General features: G+C 36.8%; 1 protein-coding gene and 1 non-coding gene across 2 annotated transcripts in view; one reads left to right on the forward strand and one right to left on the reverse strand.

Moving 5' to 3' along the window:
* Window positions 1-23,457, reverse strand: part of Pibf1 (progesterone immunomodulatory binding factor 1) — a 137,872-nt gene that overhangs the window by 46,346 nt on the left and 68,069 nt on the right. Inside the window, exons 11-14 of the mRNA XM_048341252.1 lie at window positions 20,834-20,999; window positions 20,240-20,390; window positions 13,432-13,522; window positions 1,367-1,469 (exon numbers count right to left, since the gene is read on the reverse strand). Of these exons, the coding sequence (XP_048197209.1) occupies window positions 1,367-1,469; window positions 13,432-13,522; window positions 20,240-20,390; window positions 20,834-20,999 (511 nt within the window). The remainder of the gene's footprint in view (window positions 1-1,366; window positions 1,470-13,431; window positions 13,523-20,239; window positions 20,391-20,833; window positions 21,000-23,457) is intronic.
* On the forward strand, window positions 3,676-3,804 carry LOC125349809. Its single transcript, XR_007210613.1, has one exon. It is a non-coding gene; the product is annotated as a small nucleolar RNA SNORA11 (small nucleolar RNA).

Below are 23,457 nucleotides of genomic sequence, written 5' to 3' on the forward strand. Positions count from 1 at the left end.
TATCCTTCTCTTGTATCTAGTAATGTGCTGCAGTAGCTTGTAGAACTTGTGAGAGCTTGTGTGTGAACTTGGAAGAATTATGTGAGCTGCTTGTAAAATGCAACCATAATCAAAAATGAAGGGAGTAAATCCTCAACAACTTGCCATGTGAAACTATTATCACCTATGCTTAAATGTACATATGTTAACTACTTCTACATGTTACAAAAATTACTTGATGGCGTGCTGCTGGGACATTCTTTCTTTGTATTCATGCTCATTAACATTATGTGGCATCTTGTGGTTAGTCAGAGGCCACAGACGCAAGCAAATGCTACAAAAAGAGCTCTTATTCCCCTCTTGGAAAGCTACTTGCTAGCACATATTACTATACCACCATCTTGAGCATTAATCACTGTGCCAAACATTGTAGTAATATAAGACATTTCGTTCTTTTTAAATTTTAGGGTAAGATGCTCATAATATTCTAGTATTAAAACATAGAGAACATAGAGATATACATTAATAACGTAAATAGTCCACTGTAAGATAAATAGCTTTAACATTTTTTTAGAATTAAAATAGAAATGTTATGCGAAAGCTCAGGAAATAAAATGAAATATTAGGAGTGGCAACTTTGGCTTTAAAATGTCTTAGGATGAATTTCAAAAGTATGAAAAAGAACTTCCTTAAAAATATTTAAAATCCTTAGAGAGCTGGGAATATGGCCTAGTGTCAAGAGTGCTTGCCTCGTATACATGAAGCCCTGGGTTCAATTCCCCAGCACCAGAGATGTAGAAAATGGCCAGAAGTGGTGCTGTGGCTGAAGTGGCAGAGTGCTAGCCTTGAGCAAAAAGAAGCCAGGGACAGTGCTCAGGCCCTGAGCCCAAGCCTCAGGATTGGCAAAAAAAAAAAAAAAGAGGATTAATATGCTATGTAATATTTACATATTTCTTTAAATAATATGCTAGTACATAAGAAAAAACAGCAAATGTGTACCTATTTTGAAGTGTGAACTATTTAATGAATAAATGATTTCTTAATTAAGAAAAACTACAAAGTAAACCTACTTTAAATATAAGGTATCAGTGAAAAACTTCAAATGTTAACCAAATCTGCCAAACCTGTTTTGCCAGTTGATATTCTCTGAAATCAAAGCCTTGTCTGTCTAGTCTGCATTTATACTTAGTCTAGGCATTTAATCTCTCCTTTGTTCTCAGTTTTGCCATACATTATTTTATAGGGCCTTAATATTTAGCCTCACAAAATGTTAAATCATTTTTGTACTGAAAATACCTTATTTTGTCACTGTGCAGAAAATAAACGGAGTTACAAAGAATTGAAATGAACACTTTTTCAGTGAGTTTCTTTTATTTAAGTTATTTACCTCTTGTGAAAGCTGTTTTACTTGGTTCTTTTGCTGTTCCAAGTCTCTTAAAATCAATGAATTCTGCTTTTCTAACTGAAGCACTCTTCTTGCCAAGTGGACGCTAGGTGAATAATATGAGAAAATTAATGCTTACAAAAAAAGTAGAATGTTGTCCTAGAACATGATCTAATAATACTTAAATGCTAGCAGGAAAATATTCAGTCAAATAATAGGCAGTAAAAAATACCGCCAACACATTAACAAGTCAGAATTCTGAAAGTAGCATTAAAATTTTCAAAACACTAGTGTCATATGCTGATTGCTGAAGTAAAGGTTTCTAGCTCTTAAAAAGAGTGCCAACCTCTACCAGAGCTCTGGGTGCCAAAGGCTCACGCCTATAATTCTAGCTACTAGGGGGCCAAGATCAGAGGATTGCAGTTCAAAACCAGCCCGGCTAGGAAAATCTGAGACTCTTATCTCCAATTAACCACCAGAAAACCAGAAGTGGAGCTGTGGCTCAAAGTGGTAGAGCATTACCTCAGGGGCAGTGCCCAGACCCCATGGCCAACCACAACTCTCAGCCCCAAAATAAAGACTACAAAATAAACATTTGCGGCTTTTCTCCATTGTCAGAAAAATTTCCCATTACAAACAAATCAGAAAATTAGTTGAAATATTCTGAAAAGTAATAACCCTGTACTCTGACAGTGCAAAGATCCATATTTACCTCAGACAACAGCATGCATTTTGTAAATACAAAATACAATGGAACAGGTTTTGTATTTTAAGTAAAGATGTAGAAAACCTGAATGATCTGCACAATTACAATTAATTGTAACTGGCCTTAGTACTAAAACGCCTATTAAATGTGAGGTGTTCCAATTCCACTTTATTTAGGTTTATATGACAGGGTCTCACTGTGCAGTTGAGACTAACCCTGAACTCACTTCAAACCTTCTGACTGCTGAGTAACAGAAGTGTACCACTATACCAGCACACTGGTTCCACTTTTATTTTTATTTTTATTTTTGCTGGTCCTGGGGCTTGAACTGTACTATTCCTGAACTTCTTTTTGCTCAAGGCTAGTGCTCTACTACTTAAGCCACAGTGTTATTTCCAGGTTTTTCTGAGTAGTTTATTGTAGATAAGAGTTTCAGGGAATTTCCTGCCTGGGCTGACTTCTGTGATCCTTAGATTTTCCTCCTGAGTAGCTAGGATTACAGATGTGAGCCACCAGCATCCAGGACTGGTTCCACATTTTTGTTGTTGTTGGTTGTGGGGCTTGAACTCTGGGCCTGGGTGCTGTCTCTGAGGTCTAGCTTTAGGTTCGCACTCTACCACTTCAGCCACAGAACTCCTTCCAGTTTTCTGGTGGTTAACTGGAGATAAGAGTCTCGGGGGGCTGGGAATATGGCCTAGTGGCAAGAGTGCTTGCCTCATATACCTGAAGCCCTGGGTTCGATTCCCCAGCAGCACACATATAAAAAATGGCCAGAAGTGGTGCTGTGGCTCAAGTGGCAGTGTGCTAGCCTTAAGCAAAAAAAAAAAAAAAAAAAAAAAAGAGTCTCAGGGATGGGGGAAGAGGGGGATGAGGGAAGAGGTAACAATTGCACAAGAAATGCACTGCCTTATGTATAAACTGAAACCCTCTGTACATCACTTTGACAATAAAGAAATGAAGAAGAAAAAAAGTCTCGGACTTTTCTGCCTGGGCTGGCTTTGAACTGTAATTGTAAAATCTTCCCCTCCCGAGTAGCTAGGATTACAAGGCATGAGCCACAGGTGCCCATGTCTGGTTCCACTTTTTTTTTTTCCTTTTCTTTTTTGGCCAGTCCTGAGGCTTAAACTCAGGGCCTGGGCACTGTCGCTGGCTTGTTTTTGCTCAAGGCTAGCACTCTACCACTTGAGACACAGTGCCACTTCTGGCCTTTTTCTATTTATGTGGTACTAAGGAATTGAATCCAGGGCTTCATGCATGCTAGGTGAGCACTCTACCACCGGAGCCACCTCCCCAGCCCCGGTTCTACTTTTAAGAAACAATTTTGCTGGGTAGTGGTGGCTCTGGCCTGTAATTCTAGCTACTCAGGAGGCTGAGATCTGAGGATCGCAGTTCAAAGCCAGCCAGTCTGTAAGACTCTTTATCACCAATTAACCACCACAAAACCTGAAGTGGAATTGTAGCTCAAAGTGGGAGAGTTTTAGCCTTAAGCAAAATAGCTCAGAGATAGCACCCAGGATTGGAGTTCAAGCCTGGGAACGAAAAAAAGAAAGAAGGAAAGAAAGGGAGGAAGGAGGGAGGGAAGAAGGAAGGAAGGGTGGCTTCTAATGGAGTGTGCTCACAGCAAAGGATCCATAGAATGACTCCTCTATATACAAACCATTTAACAGCAATCTGGGGCCACTGTGATGAATGGCACAACACTTATAGCTTCTGTGTGTGCAAAGGCCCCCCCAAACAAAAACAAAGCTTTATCAACTTCAAAAATTCATACTACTGGAGGAAAACATGCATAAATCTTTAAAGAATTGGCAATAATGTTGAGAAGGAAGTTCAGGGCTGCGAATATGGCCTAGTGGTAAAGTGCTCGCCTTGTATACATGAAGCCCTGGGTTCAATTCCTCAACACCACATACACAGAAAAGGCCAGAGGTGGCGCTGTGGCTCAAGTGGTAGAATGCTAGCCTTGAGCAAAAACAAGCCAGGGACAGTGCTCAGGCCCTGAGTCCAAGCCCCAGGACTGGCCAAAAAAAAAAAAAAAAAAAAGTTCATAAACACTTCTTGTTTTTCCAATAACAAAAATTTCATATTTATTTCATTTTTATGTTCTATATTAACCTATATATCACAATAAATAACACAATATATTCTAAATTGTGGAAACCATGGAATCCAAGAGACAGAATGTTTTTCAATGATAAGACGGTATTATTTAAAAATAAAATTAAAGGACAGAAATGATACTATTGTATTTTTAACAACTTCTAAACATAAGACAAAGGAATACAGGCAAAATTCTAGAGAATAATTTAAAATATCATTTCAAAGAATTCATTATTCCAAATTTAAAGAAAAGATGAGTTCTGATAATTTATACAGCAAACTGAACAGCTCGTTTCAGTCTAAGACTCTATTCTTTCAACTGGTGTTATGTTTTGCCTTAATAAACAGGTGAAGTTGTTAATGGAACAAACACAGTCATTTTCTGGCAACTATTCTTATAAAAAACAGCTTTATTGACATAATTTAATTGACATGCAGTGAACATAAAATAAACTCTATCCATTTAAAGTATACAATTAAACAGTCTTTAGCATAGTTAAGAGTTGTGCAACTATCACTATACTCTAATTTTAGAACACTTTCATTATCCCTACAGGAACTTGGTGCCCATTTACTCCCATTCTCCATTCTCCTCCCTTCTTCACTAAATTTCTCCTGCTCTTATCCCTCCCCAGCCTTAGGGAACCACTAAGCTACCTTCTTAGTTCATAGACTTATGAAACAGTTCATAGGTATTGTTTTTGTACCAAGTTCTCTCTAATTTGTATCTAATTTGTAAGATAATGACATTTCTACAAATGATGCCTAAATGTTAATTTTCTATTAAATGTGTTAATTTTAAATATCGACTGTATTTTCAACCATCAGTATTTTGTATCACTAGCTGTGTATCTTTTGGGGAGTGAGAGGCAGAACTGGGATTTGAACTTTGGCTTTGTGCTTTCTAGAGCTATATCTCTAGCACCCGCCCTGTTAATTTAGTTAATTTTTAAAACCTTGGTAATACCTTCATTTCTATTTTCATTCTTTCTCATCTTTCATTTCTTACATGTAATTTTTTTTGTACTTTTGTTTCCAACAGAATCAAGGTATTAGGGTACCTTTCAACAGTAATTTTTAAACAAAAATACATGTTGACTGTAGACCATACTTGTGTAATATTTAGTTTAGACCGACAAATGAAGCAAATGTAATTACAAAGAAATAGTGTTATGGATAGGATGGCATTTTTTTGGCCAGTCCTGGGGCTTGGACTCAGGGCCAGAGCACTGTCCCTGGCTTCTTTTTGCTCAAGGCTAGCACTCAGCCACTTGAGCCACAGCACCACCTCTGGCCATTTTCTGTATATGTGGTGCTGGGAAATTGAACCCAGGGCCTCATGTATACAAGGCAAGCACTCTTGCCACCAGGCCATATCCCCAGCCCACAGGATGGCATTTTTATTCAAATTAAATCTGTACTTTTCTACAAAGAAATGCAATAGATCTCTTTGCAATGAGATGTAGAGTCATCTATTATCAAGATTCTGAAGATAATGACTTGAAGACATCCAGTTTGGCAACAGCAAACTGCTCATTTGGTTTGGGTACTATTTGTTTTGTTTGAAAATATTGTAAGGCTCTACTGAATACATGGTTATACCAGTTACCAGTAGAAAAACACCTATGACTTACAACATTAATTGATACTTTGTACACTGGTGTGATTATTCCTTACTACAAGAACTATTTTTTTCTAAATGAATTTCCCAGATATTAATTGGAGGTTCTGAGTGAGGAGTCAAGGTAGAAAAAAGGTGTTATGGATATAAGACCCCACAAGGCTCATGTGGTGAAGGCTTAGTCTTTTGGTGGTTACACTGAGAAGCTATTGGATTGGTGCTAACTTCTTTGACGGATTAACCCATTCATTCATTGTAGTTGAACGGGAGGTGAGGCTCCCAGTGACCATGCCTTTTAAGGGTATACCTTGACTCTGGACTCTTGTTTCCCTGTCTGAGCTGCCATGAGGTGAACATCATTCCTCTATCAAATCCTCCTGTCTTACTATTTTGCCACAAGCCGATAAAAGATGGAGCTATTTCTTGGTTAAGAGCTGAAACCTCTGAAATTGTGAACCAAAATAAACCTTCTCTTGTTTGGTTGTGCGAAATATAAATGGGTTGTACTTTAGAGTCATGTCTAAGCAAGTTGCAAGGGAAATAAAATACATTTTCTTATAGATATTGCTGAAATAGTATTAAGGTCCCAAGTTGCCTTGAAATACTTATTTAACTGGTTAACGTACTATCTCTAAAAAAAGAAAAGAAAAAAAAGCTCTGAGTAGCTAGGATAACAAGCCTGAGCCATCAACCTCTTACTTTTAGCTGTGGTTTTGTGTGTGTGTCTGTGTATATGTGCGCCAGTCCTGGGACTTGAACTCAGGGCCAGGAGCTGCCTCGTCTCCTTTTTGCTCAAGGCTAGAGCTCTACTACTTGAGCCACAGCTTTACTTCTGACTTTTTTGGTGCTTAATTGGAGATAAGAGTCTCCAAGACTTTCCTGCCCTGGGTGGCTTCAAACCATAATCCTCAGATCTGAACTTCCTAAGAAGCTAGGATTATAGGCTTAAGCCCCAGAACACAGGTCTAGCTGTGTTTCTTCTGGTTATTTTTAGGAGTGGGTCTTGGTTCCCTCTAGGTGCATGTCTGAGCCTCATTCTGATGCCTACTTGTAGGGTTTTCTGTCCTAGCTGGGATGACAGTCACATGTTACCACATCCAGCTTTGCCTGGTATAGATCAAGACTGTTGGAGTATACTGTCCAGGGCTGGCCTTAAACCATATCCTGGTATTCTTTGCCTTCTAATATAACTAAGATTATATGCATGGACCACCTACCCCAAGATCTGCAAATTTTCTTATGAATAAGAAGAAAAATACTTAATTCATTTTAAGATATTTATGAATTCTTTCTTTGCTAGGATTTATTAAAAATCTGTACTGTGGGGGCTGGGAATATGGCCTAGTGGCAAGAGTGCTTGCCTCCTACACATGAAGCTCTCGGTTCGATGGAAAACGGCCAGAAGGGGCGCTGTGGCTCTGGTGGCAGAGTGCTAGCCTTGAGCAGGAAGAAGCCAGGGATGGTGCTCAGGCCCTGAGTCGAAGCCCCAGGACTGGCCAAAAAAAAAAAAATCTGTACTGTGCATAAGCAGCAAAAATACACTATTTTTTTTTGTAGGGCCTAGAATTGAAAATAGTCTTACTTACACATATGCCAGCAAGGTATCAGAAATATACAATTTGTACTTGGAGGATCTAATGATTGACTATAAGGAAGACAGGTAAATAAAATTACGAAAGTTGGGTGCTGGTGGCCCACACCTGTAACTTAGGAGGCTGAGTACTGAGGCCATCCCCAGCAGGAAAGGCCGTAAGACTCTTCTCCAATTAACCACCAGAAAACCAGAAGTGGCATTGTGGTTCAAGTGGCAGAGTTCTAGCCTTGAGCTGATGAGGTCAGGGACAATGCCCAGGCCCAGAGTTCAAACCCCATGACCGACAAAAACAACAACAACAACAACAAAATATTATGGTACTGTGTTAAATGTTAAGGAAAGACACAGTGAAGAATGGGCACTAACTGGCTAATCTGGTGAAAAATTGAACTTTCAAGAAAGCAATGTTTATTTTTAGTAGAATGAATTTCCCCAAAGGATTACTTCTTAGCTTTTCTTGACTTCTAAATAATGTCTCTTTCTCTTGGTTCCATTAATAGTATTCAGTATTTCCACTACTACATACAATCTTATACATATTTTTTTTTTTGGCCAGTCCTGGGCCTTGGACTCAGGGCCTGAGCACTGTCCCTGGCTTCTTCCCGCTCAAGGCTAGCACTCCGCCACTTGAGCCACAGCGCCGCTTCTGGCCGTTTTCTGTATATGTGGTGCTGGGGAATCGAACCTAGGGCCTCGTGTATCCGAGGCAGGCACTCTTGCCACTAGGCTATATCCCCAGCCCCAATCTTATACATATTAATCTAACCAATGTGGGCATGTTGGAGCTTTAATTATGTCTATGATATCAAAATACATGAGAAGAGGGGCTGGGAATGTGGCTTAATGGTAGAGTGCTTGCTTAGAACGAAGCCTTGGGTTTGATTCCTCAGTACCACATAAAGAGAAAAAGCTGGAAGTGGTGCTGTGGCTCAAGAGGTAGAGTGCTAGCTTTGCAAGAGGTAGAGTGCTAGCCTTGCAAGAGGTAGAGTACTAGCCTTGCAAGAGTAGAGTGCTAGCCTTGAGCAAAAGAAGCTCAGGGACATCAATCAGGCCCTGAGTACAAGCCCCAGGACTGGCAAAAAAACAAACAAAACACATTAGAAGAGTGGTGCTCTGCTCTGAGCCCTTCAATATTAGAATGGTTCTCAAAATTTGAGACAGAGAAGTACACGTGAAGCATACAAATTAGTCACATTAGAAATATTTGTTTTTTTGATTTTTTTCAATTTGATCAGATGTATTAGATTTTTTTTTTAATTAAGAAAAGGACACATAGGCCAGTAGTTTTTAGAAAGCTGCATTGGAAATGACTAGGGACTATGCAGTGATTGATTTTCTGTAGTTATATGATATGTTCTCATGTTTATTTTCTGCAATTATGATACTTTATTTTTTCAAATAGATTCACACTTTCAAAATAATCATGAATAGAATGGCAGTACCTTGCAAAGGCCTATTCCCAGTATCAACCCAAATGAGACAAATATAACTTCCTCAAGGATAAAAATGAGAAATCATACATGTGAAAACTAACAGAAAAACAAATTTACAGGTACTAAACAAACTGCTAGTTTCTCTTGGTTAATTTTTTCCGTTACTATGAAGTTCACTTTGCCAAGTGAGTTTTTCATGTAGCTAGGTAGAAACAACAAACCTTACACTCCAAAAAGGCTTAAAATCTCTCAAAAACAGGGGCTGGAAACATGGCTTATTGGTAGAGTGCTTGCCTTGCATGCATGAAGCCTTGGGTTCGATTCCTCAGCACCACATACACAGAAAAAGCCAGAAATGGCCCTGTGGCTCAAGTGGCAGAATGATAGCTTTGAGCAAAAAAGAAGCCAGGGACAGTGCTCAGGCCCTGAGTCCAAGCTCTAGGACTGGCAAAACAAAACAAAACAAAATCTTTCAAAAATATCTCCAAGCATTCTCATCAGCCAAAACAGAGGCACACACTAAGACCATGTTAGTAACTGGGTGTCACCCATTTAATGTGGCAGCACAACCCAAACACATAACCAGAAAATCTTGTTCGCTATTTTCAAAACAGCTACTACTGAAACAAAAACATTACTTAAGATTTTCAAGTTTAGTCAGGTCATGAACAGCCCATTTTGTTTTAATCTACGCTAGTTGTATAAGTCCTTTTAACAATTATGTCCCAGAAAGAGTTTAACACAATATTCAGCTACTGTTTATACTTCTATGAAATTTTAAAAGGTGGATTACCTTATTTGTAATTATAGTATGTTTCAGAGAAATTTGGGGAAGAGATTTTGTGCTATTACCTTATAGGAAACTGGCATTAAAAACTGACACCAAAGATGGTAAATCTAAAAACGGGCTTTCTAGGTATGCTTCATGTATTTCAAAATTGTTTAAATAGTCAAGTTTTGCTTAGTGAGAGGTTTCCAAATTCTAGATTTTCCTTTAAAGTAACTATGCAATTCAACAACATATTACTTGACATAAACAGCTAGCATTAATTGAATATCTACTCTATTCCAGGTACATATAATAACCTTCGTGTCCATTTTTTCATTTCAGTTTCATGATATTCCTTGAATAGAAAAAGCCAACCAAGGGCTGGGAATGTGGGTTAGCGGTAAGAGTGCTTGCCTCGTATGCATGAAGCCCTGGGTTTGACTCCTCAGCACCATATAAACAGAAAAAGCCAGAAGTGGCATTGTGGCTGAAGAGGTAGAGTGTAGCCTTGAGCAAAAAGAAACCAGGGACAGTGCTCAGACCCTTTGTCCCAAGCTCCAGGACTGGCAAAAAAATTTTAAAAAGATAACCAATAAAAGTTTTCTTTGTCTATCCAATTTAATATCAACATTGGCTCAAAAATAGAAGTCCTAAAAAATAAAGTTTTGACTTTAGAATGATCTTTTTTTGCCAGGTGCTGGTGGCTCTGTAATCCTAGCTACTCAAGAAATGGAGATCCCGGGGCTGGGAATATGGCCTAAGTGGCAAGAGTGCTTGCCTCCTATACAGAAAGCCCTAGGTTCAATTCCTCAGTACCACATATATAGAAAATGGCCAGAAGTGGAGCTGTGGCTCAAGTAGTACAGTTGCTAGCCTTGGGTAAAAAGAGAGTCAGGGAGAGAGCCTAGGCCCTGAGTTCAAGCCCCAGACTGGCACACATACACACAACCCCCCTCCCCCAAACAAGAACAAAAATGATCTTTTTGAACAATATTCATGATAGAATAGTGAGGTGGGGGGTGGGGTGGTGTTAACTCTGGGCCAGAGCTCTTCAGCTCAAGGCTAACACTCTTCAACTTGAGCCACAGTGCCATTTCCTGAATGGTTATTTTGAATGGTGGGCTTACTAGTAATTTCCCTAATTAAACATCATTTATATCAGAAACTTTCCTTCAGGGGGGAGGGGGAAATGAGGGAGCAGGTAACAAATTGTACAAGAAATGTACCCACTGCCTTACATATGAAACTGTAACCCCTCTGTACATCACTTTGACAATAAATAATTATTAAAAAAAGAAACTTTCCTCCAATTATTGTTTTAAATTATTTATTTATTTTGTTGGTTATGGGCCTTGAACTGGGGGCTTGTCCCTGAGCCTCTTTGTGCTCAAGGCTAGTGCTCTACTACTTTGAGACACAGGGCCACTTCCAGTTTTTGAGAGGTTAACTGGAGATAAGAGTCTCAAGGGACTTTACCGCTCTGGCTGGCTAAGGACTATGATCTTCAGAGCTTAGCCTCCTTAGTAGCTAGGATTACAGGCGTGAGCCACTGGTGCCTGGTTATACTTTAAAATATTTAATTCAGGTTGTTGTACATATGGAATTTAAAATCCAGTTTAAGTTCCAGTTAAATTTATTTTCATATAAGTAATAAAAACGTCCCTGTGAAAAATCCTTCGCTTATTTTTTTGAGTCATTTTATAATTCATGTTGAATTTGCCTTGCTTTAATTTCGAATGTGAAAGACTCAGTACAGATTTTCCCAAAGTCTATATTGCTTTTGTCTTTAAATAAATTAAAGAGAACAAAAAGCCACTGCGTTCTTTACAAACAAATATCTCTTAAGAAATCAAATGTGGACATCTCATACTTTAGAAATGCATCAGGCACTAAATTGGATTCTTGTGTCAATTATATGCATATAGTAGGCACTCAATAAAGCTATTGAATGAATGGGTGTAGGCATGCTTAAATGTCCTCTTTGGCTGGCTAGACTTACGTTCCCTTCCCTCAGTTTAGATGACCTGAGAAGCACTTCCTCAAAATAACCCTCTGGCTCACCATGAGAAGAATGCCTGGCACAGCTGGCAGGGGTATTAATAGCACACCCATTAGGCACTTGTTCAAGGCACATAGCTAGCTAGCTCAATGATAGAATCTTCAGAAATATTTGGACATTTAAGATTATTTGGATTATGAATCAGTTGTGGCTCTTTAAGTCTTTGGATATCGAGAAACCAAGTTTTGTTTTTTTGGAATTCCTTAAGAACAATTAAGGTATAGTAACAACAGTGCCTTTCCATGTTGGAGGAACACAACTTTGGGGTAAAAAAGAAAACAAGTATATAATAGCAAAATTCTCCACAGGAGGATTCTATTTATTGATTGATTGATTTTTATGCTGGTACTAATAAGCTCTGTTCCTGAGCTTTTGTGCTCAAGGATAGGGCTTTATCACAGATCCACTTCTGGCTTTTTGGATAGTTAATTGGATACAAATGAACTTTCCTGACAGGGCTGGCTCTGAACCATGATTCTCAGCTATCAGCCTCCTGAGTAGCTAGGATTACAGGTGTGAGTCATTGGTGCCCAGCTTTACAAGAATTCTTTCCAAACGGTTCAGATGTTAAAATGATAACATAATGGAATTTTTTAAATTAGATTTCAATTTTTAGAATTTTATCTACCATTTCCCACTGATAGAGGTCTCTTAGCCATGAAGCTGGTTTCCGTTTTTCCTACTCAACATTTGATGCCAAAACAGAGATATACTTAAAAAGTTACAAAACATCCTGGGTCAGTCATAGTGGCCACGCACAATTAAGAAATAGCTGATCTTCAGGCAGAATTAAACAATCTAGTTAAAAACTGGTCCTTTCTATCCTTAGCATTTAGGTAGTTATTTAGCTTAATCTGTAAGAGACATAGTTTCTAAGCATCCTCTTATTAGTTGGAGATCCTATGCTAATTAGACAGGCTTAAATATATTTTATCTCTGAGCCATCACTTGAAAGTTTCTGCAAAGTTATCAGAGGTAAGCTAAAACTATTCTTCCTAGAAACAGGCCTAGACTGTGTTAATCTCATGCAATCTCAAACTTTCTATTCTCCTGTGTCAGCCTCCCTAGTTCTGGGGTTACAAGTATGTCACCACATTCTACCAATCTTTTATTTTAAACACAAGATATATGTTACCTCTATTAGGTGCATCTCTCTCTCTCTCTCTCTCTCTCTCTCTCTCTCTCTCTCTCTCTCTCTCTCTCTCTCTCTCTCTCTCTCTCTCTCCCCCCCTCTCTCTCTGGTATACTTTAAAGAATGTAAGAAGTAAAAAAGAAGAGAGGGCTGAGAATATGGCCTAGTGGTAAAGTGCTCGCCTCATATACATGAAGCCGTGGGTTTGATTCCTCAGCACCACATATACAGAAAAAGCCAGAAGTGGCACTGTGGTTCAAGTGGTAGAGTGCTAGCTTTGAGCAAAAAGAAGCCAGGGACAGTGCTCAGGCCCTTAGTCCAAGCCCCAGGACTGGCAACAAAAACAAAAAAAAAAGAAGAGAAAAAAGTGTGGCTTATTAACATTTATATTCATCTGAAATAAATCTGAAAATGAAATCAAATGGCATCTTTATCACTGAATCTAAATTTATGAAAATTTTAATGTATACCTCTTTCTACCATTAAAAAACACCATTTCAGACATGAAATGCATAACTTGTATTTTGTAAGCAACTTAATATTTATGCATACGAAGACTAAAGTAACTTTGCCAAGCAACTCAGCACATTATCAAAATGTGGTATTTAATTACATTTAACTTCATTAGGTATGTAAAATAGATATTGATTTTACCTTTGCTTTAGTCGTCTTTTAGCTGTTGTGGGAACATTAGCACCATAGCCATAGGCATAAAGAATTCTTTCAGCCTCTTCTTCATTTTCAACTAAAAAATATTAAAATATATGATGTGAAATAACTTTTTTTCCCATGAAAAATATGGCAGAAATAAGTAAAAGCTTAAAGCATACTTAAGAAGTCTCCTCCCTCCTTCCCTTCCTTCCTTCCTTCCTTCCTTCTTTCCTTCCTTTGTGTGGTATCAGGATTTGAACTTAGTTTGAACTTGCTTGGATTGTCCAGTTGGCTGGCATCTACTACATGAGCCATGCTTTCAGCTCTGCTCTGTGTGTGTTTGTGTGTGTCTGTGCGTATCTCTGTGTGCTGGGAGTAGGGTTCAGCTTTCTTGCTCATAGCTTGGTGCTCTACTTGAGGAATGTCTCTAACCCAACATTTTGCTAGGTAATTGAAGATGACATCTTGCAGAGTCTTCTGCTCAAATTAGATCAACCAGGATCCTCCAGTTCTCAGCCTCTTGAATAGTTATGATTAGAGGTATAAGCCACTAGAGGGTGATATTATTTTTTAATTAAAATTTTTACTTTTAGAAGCTATTAAGGGACTGTATTATGTGGCATGTTAAACTTATTATAAAGTATAACATCACAGATGTGCTTTGGATTCAAAGGGTTTTAACATAAAATTTATTTTCTAAATATTATGAATGATGATATCAATTAATTTCTTATGAAAGAAATGACTTATTTTATTTTTAGTAGAAAGGCTTAAACTGAGAGGCTGTTCCATTTGACTCATGTTTCCTTGCTCTTTTCTGCTTTAGCTTTTCTTTTTTTTAAATTAGATTCTCATGCTTTGTGCCAAGCTGACCTTTGATAACTCTTCCTATTAATGGCTACTGTGTACCCCCTGGGATATACTGCCACAACCATCGTTTTTCTTGTGATGGGGGCTACTAACTTTTTCACTCAGCTGGCCTTGAACTATGACTCTCTTGGTCTCCACATCCTGAGTAGCTGAGAGTATAGGTATTAGCTAGAACTCAGCTAGAAATGACTTTTTGATTGGAAAATACTTATTGTTTCATCAGCAAAAAACACATATTTTGACTTGCAAGAATGAAATCATATACTTTCAAAGTAGTCTATTTTTTAAAATAAGCTTTAATTGATAGAAATAAATATGTTCAAATTTAAAATGATTAGTTTCAACATCCTGGGAAGTAATACTTTGAGATCTTCCTGGTAACATCAGTTGTTTGGTTTACATTTTTTCCCTTTATATTCTCTGTATGTATAAAACATAAAACATATTATGCAAAACAGTTCATACAAGTATCTTTTTTCTTCTTTTTCGCATTTCTTGTCATATTTGTTACACCCATATCCAGTTTTTTGATGGTTAATTGGAGATAAGAGTCTCATGGACTTTCCTGCCAGAGGTGGCTTTCAACAGCAATCCTCATATCCTGAGTAGCTAGGATTATAGGCATGAGCCCCTGGTGTCCAGCTGGACTTAATGTTTTAACTATAAAAAAGTTCAGGGAAAATAACTGACTTTTGAATTCTGTTATTATAATAACACTCCCTAAAAGAAAATTTAACTAAAAGATTAACATATTATGGCTAAACACAATGCAATGACACTGTTCTGCAAATTGGGGTTGAAACATTTATACTCAAGGTCATAAATATTAGGTGGGGGGAGGTTCCATGTACCCCCAAGAGTCTACCACTCAGAGACAGACTCAAACAAAAAGATAGGTTTATTGGGGAAGCAAAAAGCAAACTGCCCCACCAGGGACGTAGTACAGACTCCAGAGCTGAAACTACACCTGTGAAAAGCGAGCTGACTGGCCAGGGACACAGCACAGACTCGGGAGCTGCCACTGTGCCCCTGAGCAGTCCTCAAACTGGGGTTTATAAAGGTAAAAGCGTAGCGCAGATGTAGGGGCTTGACACAGGGTGTAGAGCAAACAACAAATGAGCAATTGTGGCACAAATGTAGGAAGTTGACGCAGTGGGTAGGACAAGCAATAAACAAGTTAAGCAAGCCATTTACAGAAACAGAATTTTGGGGTCAGGTTGACCTAATCTACTGCCCCCAACATTTCCTACCATGTTTCCCTAACCAAGATGGAATCAGCTCTGCTCCCTACAACAATAAAAACTAAAGTTTTACTAGTTTGAATTAACATAATGAGCTACAAAATTTCATCTCTCAGCAGTCTTTGTTTTAATGTTAAAAGTGAATAAAACCCATTCAGTATTTTATATTTAAAAGATTGGACAATTAGCATGTCCATTAGAGTATTATATACATAATTGCTGTTTGATCCTTCTATAGTAAAGATTTAAATTTTTTTCAATGTTTCCCCCTAATTTTGTCCTCTCTTTTCCACGGTTAACTAGGATCATCTTTTTGGAAGATTATTAGCAGGAAAGGACATGTGAAAGAGAGGATATTCATCATTACCAATACTATTATCAGGGAATTCTAGATCCAGGATGATCTCCAATTCCATTCTACCAGAACTAGAGCTAGCACTCAGATACGTAGCTTAATCTTGTCTCTCTTAAATAACTTTTTATTTAGAAGAGAAAGAGGTAAATATTTGGCTCAAATCAGCTAAATTGATCATCTAACTGATGAACATGCTAAATTTGGATTTAATAATTCATGAATTAATGGATCAATAACTCATGAGATAACTATTCCAGTAGGGATTTAATTACAGAGGGCATTATACATAGGACCTACTGAAGGGGTCTGAACAGCATGTCTTGGAGGGGTACAGAGCTCCTAAGGTATAATTAGAGTCCCTTAGGTATAATTTATAACTGAGTGCCACTATTTCCCCTACTAAGAGCAGTCAGAGAGAAGGCTCAATACAAAACTGCATTTGTTATACAGGCAAAATCTTAGGAAGCATGTGAAGTTTTACTGTGAGAAACATTGCCACTGGAAAGCTATGCTAAGGAGTTGGATTTAATTATAAGGTCAACAAGCAATTAATGTAAGAAGGGGCATAACCAATGGTTTTTTTCTGATGTGATATTACAGAAAAAATTCCAACAGAAGTTAGAGAATGACTTAAGTTTAGTCACAGAGAGCCTTCCTAAGAAGTTGTAACAACATTCTAGTTGCAAAACAGACAAATAGCAATGTAGAAAAGAACCTGGGTCCTACATGACACTGTAGAGACAAAATGGGAGGAATCAAAGTTGATAAAAACTAGTTTTGAATGATCATATAAAATGTTAGTAGTATTAAAAGACTAAGAATATAGTCAAATTAGTAGGGCTCGGAGTAGAACTCACAGAATAAATGAAAATAATGTTAAATCTTCAATGACCATAGGAGCTCCACATAAAACTATGGAAATCAGTAATTTAAAGGTAGTTGACAAACTTGGGAAATGAATCAGGAAGTAGGTGGGTGAGAACTGAAAGGGATAAGAGACAAGAACCCTGGGGACATATCAAAAGTAGTAGCTAAGTAATTAAGTAGGAAGTAGTTAAACAGTGGTAGACTTAGGGGGAAAAAAAAGACCTCAAAGTGACAGAGAAGAAAGTCAAGTGATACAAGAAGAGTTTTCTTTTCTTTTTTTGGCCAGTCCTGGGGCTTGAAATCAGGGCCTGGGCACTATCCCTGAGCTTCTTCTGTTCAAGGCTAGCACTCTACCACTTGAGCCACAGCGCCACTTCCACTTTTTCTGTTTATGTGGTATTGAGGAACTGAACCCAGGGCTTCATGCATGCTAAGCAAGCACTCTACCACTAAGCCACATTCCCAGCCCAAGAAGAATTTTCATTAAGTGTTTCTTATGTTTTGATAAATTTCAAAGTGAGTTGCACACTTTACTCCCAACAGTTCAATATGCAATATTCTGTTATAATTCAATATTCAGCAAGTTTTTTCAAAATATTTACATATTGTGAAAGGTATAAATCTATCATTCGATGATTTTTGAAATGTGTAAATTCTGAATTATACATTTGTGCAACACATATTATATCAGGATACACAGGTTAGTCAAAAAGCCAGAAAGTCCTTCGTGTGTATTTTGGAATTAACTTTTAGAGACAACAAACCATAAAGACTGCCATTATAATTTTTTTTCACTGTAGATCATTATATCTTTTCTTGTTTGGGTTTTTTTTTTTATTTTTTATTTGCCAGTCCTGGGGCTTGGACTCGGGCCTGAGCACTGTCCCTGGCTTCTTTTTGCTCAAGGCTAGCACTCAGCCACTTGAGCCACAGGGACACTTCTGGCTTTTTCTATATATGTGGTGCTGAGGAATCGAACCCAGGGCTTCGTGTATACGAGACAAGCACTTTACCACTAGGCCATATTCCCAGCCACTCGTATATCTTTTCTATAACTTTATATACATTATGTTTTCTTTCCAAGAAGCAAAGTCTTCTTAGGCTAATATAATAATTTTTAGATTCCTCTATGTTATTGAACAAATCAATTAGTTTAGTCTTTTTTCATGAGTAGTGTTTTATTGCATGAGTATCTCATGGTTTAACAATTTTCCTGTGAGAGACACCTGATTTGTTATCAATTTTCTACTACTGTGAAAAAAGCTACTACTAGAAATGTTTTTTTTTTTAAATACATATTCTTCACTTCTTTATATATAGGATGGAACTGCTCAGTCACTGAATAGGTTGGTTATTTTAATAAAATCTGTCAATCATTCCATAGTCTAACCAACATTTTATAGTTAAGCCATTCTGGTGGGTGTATAATGGTATCTTGCTGGGATTTGGTCTGAATTTCCCTCATAAATAAGTGAAGTATTTTTATTTTGCTTATTAGTTAGTCATATACCTTTATTTGTGAGGTGTTTTTTCAAACCTCCCTCCATTATTCTCTTTTTCTTATTGAGTTATGTGAGTTCCTGGTTTATTAAATGCCTATTGCTGGGGCTGGGGATATGGCCTAGTGGCAAGAGAGCTTGCCTCGTATTCATGAGGACCTGGGTTCGATTCCCCAGCACCACATATACAGAAAATGGCCAGAAGTGGCGCTGTGGCTCAAGTGGCAGAGTGCTAGCCTTGAGCAAAAGGAAGCCAGGGACAGTGCTCAGGCCCTGAGTCCAAGGCCCAGGACTGGCCAAAAATAAATAAAAAATAAATGCCTATTGCTGCTATAACAGAGCACCAGGTTTGAAGCTTAAAACAATATGTATTTATTAGCTTATAGGTTCTGGAGGTCAGAAGCCCAGTTGCACTGGTTTAAAGTCACTGTTGACAGGGCTAATTGGGACTGGATAGTCTAGAGGACAATAGTTTCTTTTCCTTTTCCAGCTTCCACAGGCTGCCCCTGTCCAGGTCCCGTCTCTTTCTTCCTTCTTTTTGGTTCTGAGGATTGTGCTAAGAATGTGCACATGCTTGCCAAGTGCTCTATTGCTTAGCTATATAGCCCTGCCCTTAGCTTTGCATCTTTGATTTCTTTCTTTCCTTATTTCACTGAAAAGGAGCTCAACTATAATGTTTATCATATCATGAAAAATACCTTCTCCTATAAGGAGAAAATACTAACAAATCATCATGCTATTTGTATGTTTCCAGTAGCTGTCCTTTATTAGAATAAGAGTATGAAACTTTTGTAATATATAAAGAAAATAGCAAACTATAAAAACTACAAAGATAAGTGTCTTATTATAAAAAGTCATTTACGCTAGGTCTTGCTATATAGCCCAGAATAATCTCAAGTTGCAATCCTGCCTCCATCTCTAGAACACTAGGGATTATAGCATGCATTATGATGCTTGTTACTTTATGCTGTTCTAGTAAGACAACAGAAAAGCATTAAAGCTGGCATATGGTATGATCAAATCTATTTTCATAAAGATTACTTTGATTCCAGAAAAGACACTAGATGATTTGCAATCTAGTGTATTTTTCAGATAGTAACCATGGAAATGGAAAGAAAGATGATGACAGAAATGAAATGAAGCCTTCCTTTTCAAAATATAATCCCTGCATGAGAATGTGCCCTGAATAATTAGGAGCTTTACTAGATTCAAAGTTAAGTAAAGTTTAAACTTCCTTTTATACAATGCCAATTATTTCTACTTTTTAAACACAACTGTAAATCCAACAGTAAAATATTAATTTAAAATATCCCTTAAAATTAGAGACACATCAACAATGCAGCATATTAAAAGGGTGAAAAAAACAGAACGGGAAGATGCAAGGTTATAACATAATATGTCCAATAAACTTGTCTTTAAAGACATATTGAAATGTCATACTGAAATGTCATGAGGTAATTAATGCACCATCTCATGTGTGTTTCAACGAAGTCTTGATATCACCTGCTTCTAGTACATATCAAGCTCCATGGTTTATTAATATGTTTGTTTCTCCCAGTAGAACAGACTATGAATCCCCATAAGGCAAAAATTTGTGTGTTGTTGTTTTTTTTTTTTTTTGCGTTAACTCCATATCCCTAGTAATTGAGATTTGTGAATATTTAATAACTATAGAATGAGTGAACTAAATATAGATATAAGTTATGTCTAACTTCATTTTCTTTTGATTCCAACTACTGCAAACGTACATGAACTAATATTTGAAATACAGAATATTGTTTTAAAATGGTCATCAGTTATATTTCAAGGGATGATATACCAACTTGGCTTTAGAAATGATGCCAGGTTTCTTCCATTGTCAGAAGAAAGGCTGCATGTGCATATCAAGGGGTCAGGAGGCAGCAGGCAGCTGAAAGGAACAGGACTGGGGCGGCAGGGGGGAAGGAGGTGGGCAGGTAGACGGACACAGACACACTTACTTTCTGCAGTTTGCATTATTATTTCATCAAGTTCTTTTTCCAGTTTCTCATAAATGTCTAGCCTTGCCTCATGTTCAGAGTTCTGTGCTTGAAGCTCAATAATGCGTTTTTCAGAAGAAGCTTGTAGACTATAAAATTCTTTAGTTAAAACCTAATAGGGAATAATAAAGGGAATAGAAAGGCTGACGGATTTAAGAATTAAATAAGTTCACAGAATTTAAAAAAAACCATAGTACAAAAAAATTTAGGCCTTTTCTTTTTTAACTATTTAAATATTAAGAGAAATAGCTCAATTGAGATGACTACTAAAGAAATAAAATGTATCTCTTATGGCAAATTTTTCAATGTTTTCTCCATTTTATGGCATGTGTGTGGTGGTACTGTGACTTGAACTCTGGGTCTTGAGGTCTTATTTTTCTGCTCAAGGCTGGTACTCGACTACTTGAGCCCATACTGCCACTTCTGACATTGTTTTGTTGGTTAACTGGAGGTGAGAATCTCCTAGGCTTTGGTATGTATTATTTTTTTTTGTGAAACATATCTATATAAACTTTGTACATATTATACTGTCAAAAGAAAAATATGAACAAATACCTCCAACTTTTTCTGATATTTTTCACATTCCAACTGACACTGTGTGAGATTTCTTGCAGTTTCCTCTTGCAAAAGTTGAATACGTTCACTTTCAAAAGACTTTAATTTACTCTGATGGAGAAATTCTGCTACTTTAGTTTCTGTACTAATTTGTAGTTCTCTGAACCTGAAGAAAACAGAATGGCTATATGTTTCTAAGGGAAGTAGTCTTGATGATTTATATTAACATAAATCTTTTCCATACCTTCATATTATAATTAACCATTTATATTTATTCAGGAAAGCTTTTATAAGTAACTTGATAGGCATATGTATGACAACAGACAAGTCCAGAGACTATGGCATACCAATTAACTTTCTCATTCTAACCATAAGTTCATTTTATACAAAAACAACTGCTGCCTATCTATTATTATTACTATTCTTTTTATAAGACACCAAAATAATAATACAGCAAGTTCTAGTGATTATACCTAAAATGATTTAATTTCTATTTTTCAGAGGCTTTTTAAAATTTGCAGCCTTGTTTTCAGGCTTCTTATTTTCAATTTGTCTAAATAATGTCAAATATGGAAAAATGCTACAAAATATACAGACTGAAGTGCAAATTATTTTTAAGTTAGTAAATATATGTTTGGAGTACAAGAAAACTTAATGTATAAACTGCATAGTTAAACACAGAAGCAAAAATAACAGATTATAATAAGATAAAGAACATGGTCATTATTCCATAAGTTTAACTAGTAATAACATTCCCACTTGAAAATACTTCATGTTGATTGTGTTCTAACAGAAAGCAAAACTTGGATAAATTAGATCTTTTCAGGGAGCTCTTAATGAACCCAATTACAATATTAGATACATTGTGAAGTTCACTTATTTAACAATTTATTTAGCTATTCATTATGAGCATAACAAGCATATTTTACACAAAAGTTTGCTTTTGTCTTCGTAAATAACTTAATTTTCTGAGGAAGATAAGCAAAATACATGAAAACTCAATAGAGGAAGTGCATCAATAGCATAATCTAGGTTCAATGGAAACATAAAGAAGAGAGACCTGGCTGGTTGAGTGCTCATGCCTGCAATCTTAGCTATTCAAGAGACTGAGATCTAAGGATTGCAATTCAAAGCCAGCCCAAGCAGCAAATTTGAGACTCTTGCCTCCAGTTTCCATCTTCTTTTTCTTTTCTCCACATTCTTATCAATACTTATCACTATCTGCCTTTTTGATTATAGAGAGATAATGTGGGTGATCAAAATGTATTCATTCAACATCTAACTGATATGAAAAGAACTCTGTACTACTTTTGGCAAGTGGTCCTATAAGTACAAGTGTATATACACAAACTCCATAAAATCAATACTAAATCTGTATGTTAACCTATATGACGCACATAGACCACATCACTAAAACAAATTCTGGGTAAGTCACTTAGAATGTGACACTGACCTTTAATGTAATTTGTTCTGTCAAGATTAAGTCACTGTTTTTGCCTTTTTGGTACATTCTGGGGTGCTTTGAATAGAAATAAATTCCAACAAGGAAATCACAGAATTAGCTTGGAGTACCTACATGATTTTGTTCACTACATAGTACCCCAGAGTTATTTTTAGCACGAATATTCCTTTCTCAATGTTAAAACATTAAATAGTAGACAATATGTAGATATGGAAAATATGAACAATTTAGCAAATATTAAACACTTAACTGTCTAGATTATATTGTCCTATAGAAATTTGAGTATACTGTTTAAAAAAACTGATGGTTCTATAAATCCCAAAGGTAATTTTTAAGGACTACTCATTCTTATGCTGTTTAAAACAGTAAATGAATCTGCATTAAATCATTAAGCCTTTGTAATAATTTTAATTACTTTAATAGGTTCAATTGAACTGCAAAATGTTGGACAAACATTACAGCTACCAAAGTAGAGTCATGATTGAGGAAGTAATGATGTAAAGAGCTCAGCCTGATGATTTCAGTCACTCCTAGCAAACTCGTTTGGCTAATATAACCTGGTCACATTTTACTTTGTTGACTCAGACTTTTCATCCTTTCAATTTGAACATTTATTTAAACTAAGTCAATATTATCCACCCATTAACAACTTCGTGTTTGACATTTTAATTCAACATAGTAACCTTAAAAGGTCACATTTCCCATGAAATATAATCAGCATCTCCACCTATCCTCACGATTATCTTGTCTTGTCTGGATATTTGTCTACATTTGTCTTTATGCTAAAGAAATGATTGGTTTTAGTTTTCATAAGACCCACCCACATATCACATATTTACTTTAAAAATAATAAGGTCCTAGAATGAACTGTTAACACTAAGGAAATATCCGCTGCAACAAAAACTTGGGGACTGGAAGTATAAGAAAAAAAGTGAAAATCTGCTATATACAGGAAACTAAAAAGAAACAACCCATAAGAAATGCTCTCAGGTGGGAATGAATTAAGCTACAAATAGTATGTTATAATATCTTGTAATTCTCAAAAAGAACTGCAGGATATATCAACATTACACTGGATTATCAGAAATTATTAAACTTAACTTGAACAAGACATTTCATAAAACATCAAACATCAGGCATATATAATATTCAATCAGTTTTT

Source organism: Perognathus longimembris, chromosome 3, assembly GCF_023159225.1.
Source record: "Perognathus longimembris pacificus isolate PPM17 chromosome 3, ASM2315922v1, whole genome shotgun sequence".
Lineage (NCBI taxonomy): Eukaryota > Metazoa > Chordata > Mammalia > Rodentia > Heteromyidae > Perognathus > Perognathus longimembris.